General features: G+C 50.5%; 1 protein-coding gene across 3 annotated transcripts in view; it reads right to left on the bottom strand.

The window, feature by feature from the left end:
• Window positions 1–12,958, bottom strand: part of SLC13A3 (solute carrier family 13 member 3) — a 57,283-nt gene that overhangs the window by 25,952 nt on the left and 18,373 nt on the right. For 2 of the 3 annotated variants that reach the window (XM_045194914.2, XM_045194915.2), the window contains exons 2-6: window positions 11,354–11,619; window positions 8,773–8,936; window positions 3,037–3,103; window positions 1,164–1,229; window positions 43–228 (exon numbers count right to left, since the gene is read on the bottom strand). In XM_045194914.2, coding sequence (XP_045050849.2) covers window positions 43–228; window positions 1,164–1,229; window positions 3,037–3,103; window positions 8,773–8,936; window positions 11,354–11,619 — 749 coding nt within the window. The remainder of the gene's footprint in view (window positions 1–42; window positions 229–1,163; window positions 1,230–3,036; window positions 3,104–8,772; window positions 8,937–11,353; window positions 11,620–12,958) is intronic. The other variant, XM_024559504.3, reaches the window with a different exon arrangement.

Raw genomic sequence — 12,958 nt, 5'->3', positions numbered from 1 at the left:
AGAAGGAAACTCCAGGGCCAGGTAGGGGACACTTGCTTTTACCTCTTGAGCCCACCAAGCAGGATGAGGTTTGGGGCCGTGCCTGTGACAGTGGCAGTGCCCCCGATGCTGGCTGAGTAGGGGATGGAGATGAGGAAGCCCTTCCAGATGTTTCTGCGATGTTCCTCCTCCTCCGTGGAGCCGGCTGGGAGATCCAATGGAGCCTCTGCCTCCTCGTGGCAGTCTTTGCTTTAAACAAACCCGAAGAGAAGCCGCTCAGAACACGCTCAGCCTTCCCAGCCTCATGGGGAAATGGCTCACACAGTGCTTGGCTGGGGACAACTGGCAGTCTTCCGAGAAGGCAATTTGGCACGGGCCTTCAAAACCTCTAAAAACGTGCAACCCTTCAGCTCAGGTGTTCTACTCTAATTTATCCTAAAGAAATCATTGGGTAAAAACCTCAGGTGTGGGCACAAGAGTTCATGTGGTGTTAAATACGGTAAGTTAAATTGAGAACAACGGAAGTCTCCATAAAAAAAGGGGTTGGCTAAATAAAACGGTCCTCCTTCCGGATGGAATGCCAGTGCAGCCATTAAAAATGATGATTTAGATGAGTGTGTTAAGATGAGAGGTGTTCATTATATAAAGTGAAAAGATAGGTAATAGCACTAGCTTTTCATTTAAAAATGTTCACGTGTTTCGTGAATATCTGAGTATTAAGAAAAGTCTAAACTAGTAATAGGCAAAGTTGTTTTGGTGCCTTTCTCGGAGCTCGAACTATGGATTTTTTTCTCTGTTGGTATTCTCTGGGTTGCTTTCCTTGCACAAAGAGTTTTAGGAAAGCATGAAGTCAAGAACTGTTCATTATATAATTAAAAGATAATGCTGTTGACACAAATGTATTGAGGTGGAAGATGTTCGGTACAGTCCATTAAGTGAGATAATAGCATATGTAGCATTATCAACGTTTTTATTTAAGAAAATGTATTTACGTACACAGAGAGGAAGCAAGAAATAATCTAGAATGGTATTCACTTAACTGTGCTAATGCTGAATATATTTTTTTATTTAGGAGTATTTTTTTGACTTGTGCAATTATAAAATGTTTATAATCGAATGAAATTAAGAATGGCTCCTGTGCAACCAATCAAAAGTGTCTGAAGAACAAAAGATCCTTCAAATACCTTCTGGCCTTAATTGCTACAAGAGGGGCCCCTTCTCCAGTGGGTGACGGGGGCATGATCTGGAATCTGAAAGGAACATACGGAAGCGGCTGGAGACCTTCGTCCTGCATGGCCTGACTTCTCAGGGTGAGCGGCCCATGCAGGAAGGGTGGCCTCTCTCGGATCGCGGAACCCTTCCAGGCTGAGCCTCACAGTGAGAATGAGAGAGCGGACAGGGCTCTGGGACTCATCTAGTGCGACCCCTTCTTCGTTTGGATGGGGAAACCGAGTCCAGAGAGGGGACGAGGTTTGCACCCGATGGACACTGAGCCTCCATCCAATGGACGTGGCTTTTGTCTAATGGACGTGGAGCTCCAGAGAGTGGCGTCAGGTCTCTCCCATAAAGTCAGCACAAGCTCTGCGTAGGCAGATGGTTAAAACTGATGCCCAGGTTGCGTGGTAGTGAGTGCTGGGCTATCACAAAACCCATAACTCAAAGCTGGACTCGAAGCTCCCAAAGGGTGCTGGGAGAGAGCACAGGCCGTAGGATAAGACAATCAGATGTAAGATCAGGTTCCTTCTCTGCTATCCCTCCCATCTCATTCAAAGTCAAGGCTGCATCAATGGCCTATGAAGTCCCACGTGCTCTGTCCTTCCACCACCACCCTCTCGCCATACAGACGATCTCTCTGGCACCACCTCCTACCACCCACTCACCCAGCACCAACCACACAGGAAGCACACGGGCTTCCCGTCTGCATTGGACTCTCAGGAACTGTGCACCTGCCAGTCCCTCTGCTGAGAACATTCTACAGGTCCCCCATGACCTCTCACCTCCTACAGGGGTCTGCTCAAGCATGACCTTCTTAGAGAGGCCTTCCCTGATCACCCATTTTAAAGCTGCCCCTGGCCACCTTTTCTGCCCCAGGCTCCCTCCCTGGCCCTCTTTTCTGCTTCGTTCTCCTGCATAACACTCACAACCATCTGACATACGATGGATTTTCCTCATGTAGGCGCTGCTTGTCACTGGGACGTAAGTTCCACAGGTCTGAAATTTTTTGTCTCTGTGTGGCTGCCTCCCTGGTAGTGCCAGGCTCATCCTAAGCTCTCAATAAATATCAATGAATGAGTGAAACAGACCTGATCGATGCCCAATGAAGCTGAGAGCAAGTCACTCTACTTCCCACCATTTCATCCCCATTAAGTCAAGATAATGAGGCCTTCGGGCACAAGTGCTCCCATTGTGCGCACAGGACCCAGCACCTGCTTTGTCGGTATTATCCCACTTCATCTCCAAACAACGCGATAAGGTGGGTCCCAATGTCATGTCCACTTGGTGGGCGAACCTCACTGAGACTCAGGAAGGTTACGTGACTTGTCTAAATGACACAGCAGGTAAGGGGCAGAGCCAGGGTTCCAAGTCAGGCCTGTGGGGCTCCAAACCCAAGATCTTCAGCACATTGTCACACACAAAGGACACCAAAGGCTAAAGGTGCCGTGATTGCGAAGGCGCTCCCTGACTCATGTAAGTGTGAAGAATTATTGTTGCCTCATAGAATAGTTTTTCCTATGGAGCCTCTCAGCCCGGTCTGCACCCCTCTCCTCCTTGACCAGCATGTGGCTTGTGCTCTCCTGCTCTCCTGGGCCCACCCTGGAGACCCTCCCCTTACCAGAACTCCAGGGGTTTAATGTACCCCACTGCCATGACCACATTTTGCACTTTTAAGGGGTCTGTGGAGGTGTACGCCTAAGCCAAAGGTTGGAAACTTGGGCGATTAGGTCATTTGGAGAAAATTCCAGAGATGGGAGGGAGGTCGCTTGCAGCACTGAGTTCTTGTTCATCATCTCCTTGGACCAAGCACTGGCTCCTCTAGGACTTTCACCAGGAACTCACTCTTCTGTGCTGGCAAGAAACTGCATCTCCGTGGGCATGGGTTGCAGGCCTTTGGCCTGTGCAGCAGCTAGGAGAAGAAAGCATGATGGCTTTAGTGTCGTGTGCGTGGGGCAGGAGTGTGCCCGTGCTGTGGCAGCCAGAAGTGCTGCGGCAGCCAGAAGTGCTGCTTCAGGCTCCACGCTCTGCCAAGGGTTCCCTGCTATTCACTCAATCAATAAACAAATAAAATACGTCACTCAACACTCCATCTTCCTGTCCCACCCATCTCTGTTCGGAGATGTCCCCAGAGCTGTGGGCAGGGAATTAGCTGCAAGACTGCTTGACAGTCCGTAACTCAAGCCCAGGCTTACCCGAGCAGCCACTGCCAAAGGGATGTTTGGGGAGGACCAGTTGTGAGTGGTAATGGATCAGCATTGGGAGGGGTGACCCCAATCTCCCATTCACTCATTCAGAAAGTATTCATTGAGTACCTACTATGTGCTATTGACTATGCGCTTGAGGTACACAGTGAACAATATACAACGAGGTCCCTGCCCCATGAAGTTTATGTTCTAGAAAGGGAGACAGACAGTAAACACGTAAAGAAAAATTCAGGTAGTGATGAAAGTGATGGAGGACATAAAACGGGGCCATGTGATGGAAAATAATTGCAGAGTGGGGAGGGGGAGCAGGTGGCTTGCTGTCATCAGGTCAACAGAAAGACACCATGCGCTGATGGCATTTGATCTGAGGCCTCGAGGATAAAGAAGAACCAGTCTGAGGGAGAAGGAGAGGAGCAGCCCGGGGTGGGCGTGGCAGGAACTGGGCTGGATCACACAGGGGGCTTGGGGATTATAGCAAAACCTTTGGCTTCTCCTCTGAGTCAGGGGGGAGCAAAGGCAGGGGAGTGTTTGAATAGAGGAGTCGGGACAGGGTCTGACTTTATTTTAAAAGTATCCCTTGCTTGATAGGTCAGCCTCCCTGGGAGCCAATGATAGTGTTTTGAAGACAAGACAAATGGAAGGGATTAAAAGTTCCTACACGGAAATCATCACCAAGGGCAAAAGAACCCATCCCTGGGCATTGGTCGTGTGACTGGTAGCTGAACACGTGGGTTCTCAGTTCAGATCATAGCTCCGTCGTTTACTATGTGATCTTGGACCAGTGGCTCCCAAGCAGGGCCAGTTCTCCCTCCCATGGACATTGGGCGACGTCAGGGCACGTTTTTGGCTGTCACAACTGGGACGCTGAGTGTGCTGCTGGCATCTAGGGGGTGGAGCCAGGGATGCTGCTAAACATCCTGCAGTGCCCAGGGCAGCCTCCCATGAAAAAGAATTACCCTGCCCAAAATGTCAACAGTTCAGACAAACCCTGGTTTAGATAAATCTGTTATTCCTTCTGCACTTCAATTCTTTAATGCATAAAATGGAAGAAATAATTTTCCTAGGGTTGTCAAGGGGGTTAAGGAGTGGACCCATTTGCTCTAGACTGAAAGTTTGCATCCTCCCCAAAATGCATACGATGAAATCTAATCCCTAAGGGGATATAGTGTTAGGAAGTGGGGCTTTGGAAGGTAATTAGGTCATAAAAATAAGGGTGGAGGGCTCATGAATGAGGAGAGTGCCCTTCTAAAAGAGACCCCACAGAGCCCTCTTGCCCCTTCAGCTGTGATAGGACACAGCAGGAAGACAGCCACCCATGAACCAGGAAGTGGGATCTCAGTAGACACCACATTTGCTGGCTCCTTGACCTTGGACTTCCAACCTCTAGAACTGTGAGAAGCAAAAACCTGGTCTATGGGATCTTTGTTACAGCAATTTAATGGACTAAGATACCACATGAAGCAGGGACTGGCAAACTTCTTCTGTAACAGGCCAGAGAGTAAATATTTTAAGTTTTGGAGGCCATATGGTCTCTGCGGTTAACTATTCAACTCGGCCACGATATCATGGCAGCAGCTAAAGACAATACGTAAACGAACAAGTGTGGCTCCACCTTTATTTTGGGGCACTGCAATTTGAATTTCATATACTTTTCACATGTCCCAAAACATTCTTCTTCTGATTTTTTTCCAACCATTTAAAAATATATATAACTATCCTTAACTCACACAAAACAGGTGCTGGGCTAGATGGGGGGGGGGGGGGCGAAGTTTGCCAGACTGTGATTCACAGAATTTCACAGGACTCTGAGCACCCACAAGGATTCAGTCGATGTGGGTTACTCTTGAGAAAGAATATCAGAATGGCCCCTGGTGCCCGGAAGTGGCCTGACCCAAACACACTCTGTTGTTCTCTTGTTGGGCCCAAGTAATCTTACACATCACTGACGGCCAACAAAGTCCCTCTGGGACCAATAAAATGAGCCAAGGCGAGGACGCTAGAGTTGTCTTAGCACAAAGCATCTGGCCTCCCACAAAATTCCGAGCATCCTCATGCTTGCGAAACGAATGGCTGCTACTTCCTTTCCAGAGTTCTGGCGGCACCCAATCTAGAGCAATCCCTTCTTCCTTAGATCCCCTCCACACGACCCGACAAGAGCCCCAGTCCTACGAAAGGGCCTTTCTCACACCCTCTTCCAGAGGTGATCGAGCTTGCCCCGGTGTGTGCTCTCCCTCACTGTGGCAACGGAAGCAAACCCCGCCTGTTCAACCTCAGACGCGTTTCTGGGATCCTCGCCTTGTGGACCGGGAAGGTGGGGCTAGGCTCCAGCCTCCGCTCTTTCCCTGTCGCACCCAGGGACCTGGGGAAGTCAGAGCCTTCTGCTCGCCACTCTGGGCTGCTCCTTTCCTGCTTGTACCATGAGGGAGCAGGATTCCTTGCTGGCTGCCTGTGTTGTGTTGGCTGTGTCTGAGCCCTGCCCTGCTGACCACCAGCCAGGGTCTGAAGGCTAAACACAGGCCAGTTCACCCAGGGCCAAGGGCACACAGGCCTAAGGGTTCCTGTGGTGGGAATACATGTCCACGTGCAATGCACACAGCCAGAGGCCAGGGCACTGAAGCAGGAGGTGTTAATAGGACACCGATGCTGGAGGCAAAGGTCGCTCCCCAGGGGATGACCAGACAGGAAGACCTCTGACCCAGTGACCCCTGCTCAGCCCCTACCCATTGCTAGCTCACTGTCCCCCTCCCTCCACAGCTCTGGGTAAACGGGAGCATTTCCTGAGAGTGCCCAGGTCCCACCCTAGAGGTTCTGGTTTAGAGGCTCTGGGGCCTCAGTATTGCTGAAAAGCTCTGCAGGTGATTCTTTTGGAAAGTTCTGGGCTGAGAACTGCTCCCCTGAAGTTACAGATCGGGAAACTGAGGCCCCCAAGGCTTCCCACACCCTCAGAGGGGGCATGCATTCACCAGTGGACCTCAGTTTCCCCCTGGCCCCTTTCACTCACTCATGCACCCTTGTGGCTGCCAGCATCTGAGCTGAGGAGCTGTGACCATGTGAACGGTAGTGAAGGAGCTGGTCTATTCCATCCTTAATTCCACACATTTATTGAACACCTACTATGTGCCAAACGGTGTTCTAGGGGGACAAGGCCACAGCAACGACAGAGATAGACACAAACCCCTCTGCAGCTTGGATTCTACAAGGAGACAGAGAAATAAATCCCTCTTGACCAGTAGGTATAGGAAACTTCAAGGGTGAATCACAGTCTGGGGTTTATTACTGGCTTCTCTCGATTCCTGGAAATCTTACCATGGTTTTTATACAACGGCCACACAGTAACTAACCCTTTCCTATGTTCCCCATTTTCATTTCTCATCAAGTTTCACAATACATGTGAAATGGGAGGGATGGTCCTCATTTTATGGTTGAGAAAAGAGCCTCCACTCCTGGCCTCATGAATGAAGAGCAAAGGAGGAGGGCAATGCCACACCCAGTCTCAAAGTGGTTTTCTGAATGCTAGTCCCTTGGACAATCCTAAAGGAAAGGCGTGGGTGGCAAGAAAGAATGGCAGCTAACTCACCATGTTCCTTTGGGCAAACCATTCTGCCCTCTGAACCTCAGTCTCGCCATCTGTAAGATGGGGATCGTTGGGAGGGTTAAACAAGCTAACGGGCATGAAAAATTTAGCACAGTGTCTTTAGAAAATGAAAGCACATCATCGTTGTAGTCGCTGTGTCTGTCCCTCGTGGACTTAAAGCCCCGGAGCCTCCTCGCCCCTGACCTGGCTCGCTAACAGCGCCTCCACTCCCTCCACCCCCATCCTCACCTCACCTCACACAGCACAGAAACTGGGTGAGAGGGAGCATCTCTCTTTGCCCTGGAATTAGCTTTGGTTTAGGTCTCAGGGCCAATCATTAACCAGTCTTGGTTGTCTGATTCCACTGCCCGCAAAGGCAGGTGGCTGCCCCGACCTCCCAGGGTCTCCTGCCTCCCGACACCCTGCAGCAAGAGAGAGAAGACTGAATTGCGCTCTGTGCCCAGCCTCATGGGCGACCTTGGGCAACCCTTCCTGGGTGTCAGACTTTTTCTTTGTAATAAGGGACTTGGCTTTCAAACTTTTTTGGGGGGGCCACTAGACTCTGAAAACAGATCTTGTGTTGGAGGCGGAATAACAGAGGGTAAGAGCGCAGGCTCTGAAGTCAGCCCGTGTGGATCCAAACCTTGGGGCTGCTTTACCCTCTTTTATTGATTGTAGAGAGAGAGAGAAGGAGAGGGAGAGAGAGATGAGACTCGGTTTCCATCCTCTGAATGGGGTTGATGCGAGCTGCATCTCACTCAGATGTAAGACCTTAAGAAGAGTCTTTGTGTAAAATAAGTGCTCAGCAAACACGTGTTTGTTACTTGGAAGCTCGGTGTATAAAACGGATACAGCAGTGGCAGCTGGAGTTGAAATGGGAGGAGTGAAGTCGCAGAGCCCAAAGACTCAGGGGAAACAGTCTGAGGACCAACAAAGCAGATACAGCAAAGTAGGGATCCACAAACTATGGCCCTCGGGCTGCATCCAGCCCACAGCCTGCCAGCTAAGAATGATTCTAACATTTTTAAGTGACTGGAAAAAAATCAGTAGAAGAATGTTTCATGATGTAAAAATGGTACACAACTTGAATTTCAGCACCCATAAATAAAGTTTTATTGCAACACAGCCACGCACATTCATTTATGCATTGTGTACGGATGCTTTCTGTACCCCTTCACTAGTGATCACATCCATGTGCCTACCAACTCGCCACCATGGGGAATGCTGCAGTGAGCACCGTCACCTGTGTCCCCTCGTGGTCCTGCGCCAGAATCCCTGTAGCATTAGCAGTCAGGTGCAAAACTGCTGAGTTACAGGGTATGTGCACATTGAATCTGATTAAATATCGGCAGAACACCCTTAAGAAACGCAGACCCAGGTCCCCCCCTCTCTAGCAGTGCGCACAGTTCCAACGGCCCCCATTCCTGCCAACACTTGGCATTATCCAGCTTTCTCATTGTTTCTTATTGTTGTTTCAATTTGCATTTCTCTGGGCATTAGTGGTTTTGATCATCTCTTCAAGTGCTTTAAAACAAGGCTTAATTATAGAGGTGGAGATAATGTATGGGAAGTGTTTAACTCTGCTTAATACATAGTAAATGTTCAATAAATGCCATTTTTAAGGTACTGTGGTTTGACTTAGTTAATTTTCTATTATTATTATTATTATTAAAATCCTTGGCACATAGTAGGTGCTCAGTAAATGTATTCCCTTTACCTTCCCTGACAGCCTTTGGACATCCCCACTCCCACTCCTCCACCTTGCTGGGGTTGGTCCCCAGTCCCTTTCCCCAGCCTCACCTGTATTCTCTTCACTCTCCCAGTTGAGGTCCTTCCGCGTCTCCTTCTGGCTGAAGAGACTCTTCAGGATGGCGATGGCGATGGGCAGCATCATGGTGGTGGAGGCGGTGTTGCTCAGCCACATGGACAAGAAGGAGGTGGTCACCATCATTCCGAGGATGAGCCTGGGAATGGAGGGAGGGAGAGGTGGATCTGGAATTGGGACCCAGGAGGTCCTCTGGTCTGAGCTTGCTTCCCCTGAGGCATCCAGCCCACTCATTTTACAGATGGCCCCCATCACTGGGTATGGTTGCCGTGGCTCGGCACCCAGACCCTGCACCACCTCACCCCAAAGGGCCCTCCCAGCTCCCTCTTCCCCTCCCCCTCCCAGTCGTACCAGGAGCGGCTGCTCAGGCTCTGCTGGACTCCTCACTGGCTCACACACACAGGCCTTCATTCATCCCCTGCCGCCCTCCCTTTGCTCGACCCCGCCCACTACCAGGAATTGAAGTTTTGGGATCTTTTTGCTTTACATTCAACTTTTAACCTCCCTGCCATTTGTTTAGACTTGTTGTATGAAGTCAGCTCGAAGTGGATCTTTTTTCAAAGGCTCTGCTAATTATTTCAATCCCCACCATTTATTGAAACATCCTTCCCTTCCCCACGGATTCAGATCTCTTCTAGCTTATTTATTCAGTGTTTCCCATCTATTTCTGAACTAGCGCCATCGGGTTTTCATCGTGGAAATTTAAAATATGTTTGCCAGCAGCCCCATCCCTTCTGCAAGGTCAAATTTAAAGCACCTCCATGAGGTCACCCCCTGCCTCTCACATGGGCTCCTGTGGCAGGTGTGTCCTTTGGGTATCAAAGCCTGCTACAGATGGAATCTCTTTCCAGGACTTATGATTCCTCCATGAGCAAACACAGCTTCCGAGCCTAGCAGAATGCTTGGCCCAGAGCAGATGCTAAAAAACCTGCAAGTTTTCCACAGCCTTCTTCTCCCTCATCCCTGCCCCTGCCCCCACCTTGATCGCCATCACAAAAAAGCTCTCAAATTCCGTCCATCTCCCCTGCCACCACCCACGTCCTAGCTGTTAGCATCTCTTGCCTGGACACTCAGAACAGTCCCCTAGCTGGGCTGCGTCCAGCATCTCTCTGCCCTTCTGCTCACCACGTGGCAGCCAAGAGGAATTTTTTTTAAATGCAGATCTCCTCCTGTCACTCCCCAGCTTAGAACTCCTCGGGACAGAGTTTCACACCCAGGGCGCAACCACGGATTCCTTTCAGGATGGCAAGGGAGGAGAGAAATACGTCTTTAGATTACTAACGTCTAATAGAAACGCTTTCCTTCTGCGATAAACATAGTCCGCAAAGTTCAGTGGCGTTAGCAGTGCCTGGGCCCCGGTCGCCAATTATCGTAAGATCACAGATAATTCCCTATCGCTTTGCCGTGCCACAGCTGCAGACACCTGGGAATAGCACTGCCCCTCAAAACCGTCTGGGAACTGCAGTTGGGGTTCGGCCAGTCGCTAGATCCTATCACTTACTGGAGAGGGGCAGTGTGGCCCTACGTCAGCTTTGTGGGTTTTAAAAAATTACTTGGATGACCGCAATTTGCTGTAATTAATGTGGTTATTGTTGTTTTAAAGCCCATGTGCTGAGCTTTATGATTTAAAAACATTATTCCAGGCCCTGGCCAGTGTAGCTCTGTTGGTTGGGTGTCGTCCAGCAAACTGAAAGGTTGCAGGTTCGATTCCCTGTCAGGGCACAGGTCTGGGTTGCAGGTTCAGTCCCTGATTGGGGAGCGTGTGCAAGAGGCAACTGATCAATGTTTCTCTCTCACATTGGTGTTTTTATCCCTCTCTTTCTCCCTCCCTTTCCCTCTCTCTGGAATCAGTAAAAGGGGGAAAAAATTAAAACAAAAAAAAGCATTCCAGGAAGGAATTCTTAAGATTCACCAAATTGAAGAAAAATTTAAAAAAAGAAAAGAAAAAAACATGGAAAGTACAACAATGACCCTATTTAAGAGGTCATTCATTCCTCTTAGAATAAAAGTTCAAATCCTAGCCAGGGGCCTGAGGCCCCATAGGAATGGACCCCACCTTCTCTCTCTCTCTAAGGCCATTTCTACCCACTCTCCACCTACCCCGTCACTTGGCTGGTAAACAGCAAACTAGGGTGGTAGTGGCCAGCCAGCATTTGCTGTGCAGGTCTAGGCTACCATATTGCCATTTTACAGACAGAGAAAGACATTTCCCAGAACAGGGAAGGGGGAATTCAGTCCCAAGCAGCCACACTGCTAAATGGCCCCTTCTGAAACAACTGGACACAACTCCCTGAGGGTGGGGGCTGAGAATCAGCATTCCAACCAATGTCCCAGTGATTCTTACACACTTTAGAGACCCCCCCACCCTGAGCCTGGCACTGTGCCTGGCACACAGAGGGGCTCATGAGAGATGTGAGGAACAATGAAGTGCGTGGAAGGCGGGACACGGTGAGTTTGTTGGCCTGGGTGGGTACCAAGCCAGAGTGAATTTGGGCTCCGAGAGAAGGGACCCTTCTGCCCCCCCCCCCCCGGGGCCGACCCGTTGCCCGAACTTACCAGGCTGGATGGACCCCAACGAGCATCAGGATCTTGAGGGCGATTCTCCGGTGCAGGTTCCACTCCTCGATGGCGGTGGCCATGATCAGACCACTGAGGAACAGGAAGTTGGTGTCCAGAAAGTACTGGGGGCAGACCACGCTGGACCGCAGGATCCCCAGGAGGGGGAAGAGGGTGACAGGCAGCAGGGCTGTCACCGAGAGCGGCAGGGCCTCTGTGCACCAGTACACCGCCATGAGCAGGATGACGAACAGACAGCGTCCTTCCTGCAGGAGGGGAGATGCAGGCTCAGGAGCGTCAGCAGCGCACAGGGTGGCAGAGGGAGGAGAGGTCCTGGAGCAGGGCCCATCGAGGCCCATGGGGAGGCAGGGGAGAGGCTAAACGCCCACGGCTTTGACCTCAAGGAGGTGGCGTCACCTGGCTGCGCCTCATGTTGCTCGACTCTAAAAATAGGGAAGCTCTATCTGCCCAGTTTATAGGACTGTTTGAGGATGACATGAAATATCATCTTAGAAGGAGACCCTGAGACAAGCATGAGAGCAAAAACAGTTTAAATAGTAGGGGATCTCAGGAAGTTCTAGAAGGGCAGTGGGGAAGTGAGACTGTTGGTCGCTGGGGTCAGTCCTGATGGAGACCCTGGGAGATGGTGTAGATTATGCCTCAGAAGCTGAGCTATTTATCTGCCGATTCCCTGGCCATCACAGTTGTGGGCTGCCCCCCGGGAGCATTTGCTGCCCCGCCCTTCCAGCCTCCCCCATGTGCAGCCAGAGAACCTCACACCGAGCATCTCAGTGGCAATAAGCAGCTATTGGCGTGTGTAGAATGGTGAATGCCAGTGGGGATGTGGAGGGAGCACCAGGAGTGACTGCCACCTCTATCCCCAGCACACAGCACGAGGCCCGACATTGGGTGCATACTCTATAAATAGTCATTAATAGTGACAAGTACTTTATTGTGCCTGGCTGGTGGGAATAAAAATGTTATAGCCGCTATGGAAAACAACATGGCGGCTCCTCAAAAAGCTGAATAGAATTGCCGCATGGCCCAGCATTTCCACTGCTGGGGATCCACCCCAGAGAACCGAAAGCAGGATCTCAAAGAGGATTGAACACCTGTGGTCACAGTGGCCTTGTGCACAAACACTAAAATGTGGAAGCAACCCAGTGTCCACTGACAGATGTCCCTGGAATATCACTCAGCCTTAAAAAGGAGAGATGTCCTGACACGTGGGACAACAGGGATGAACCTTGAAGAGAGGGTGCTGAGTGAAATAAGCCAGGCACAAAAAGATGAAGATCGTATACTTCTTGAGGTGCCCAGAGTAGTCAAACTCAGAGAGACGGAAAGCAGATGAGGGCAGAAGGCAGAGTCCTAAGGTCTCCAGACCCTGTTCCTTTGAATTTTAACTTCTGGAGTTCGAAGGTTGGGGGAGGTGTCTGACCCGACAGGCTCACTTTCTGGGTCACCTCAGAGTCAGCACTTGGCCTCCTGGCCACTTTGCTCTGTCCAGAGGGTCGGCTTCAAGAAGGTGGCCCAGGGGAAGGTGGAGTCCTGGCTCCTGCCGAAACATCTCCCAACCCCCAGGACTGTCCTCTCAGCCAGGAG

The sequence above is a fragment of the Desmodus rotundus genome, chromosome 6 (genome assembly GCF_022682495.2).
Source record: "Desmodus rotundus isolate HL8 chromosome 6, HLdesRot8A.1, whole genome shotgun sequence".
NCBI classification, from domain to species: Eukaryota; Metazoa; Chordata; class Mammalia; order Chiroptera; family Phyllostomidae; genus Desmodus; species Desmodus rotundus.
The sequence above is the reverse complement of the archived record's forward strand: the minus strand, read 5'-3'. Positions and strand labels throughout refer to the sequence as shown.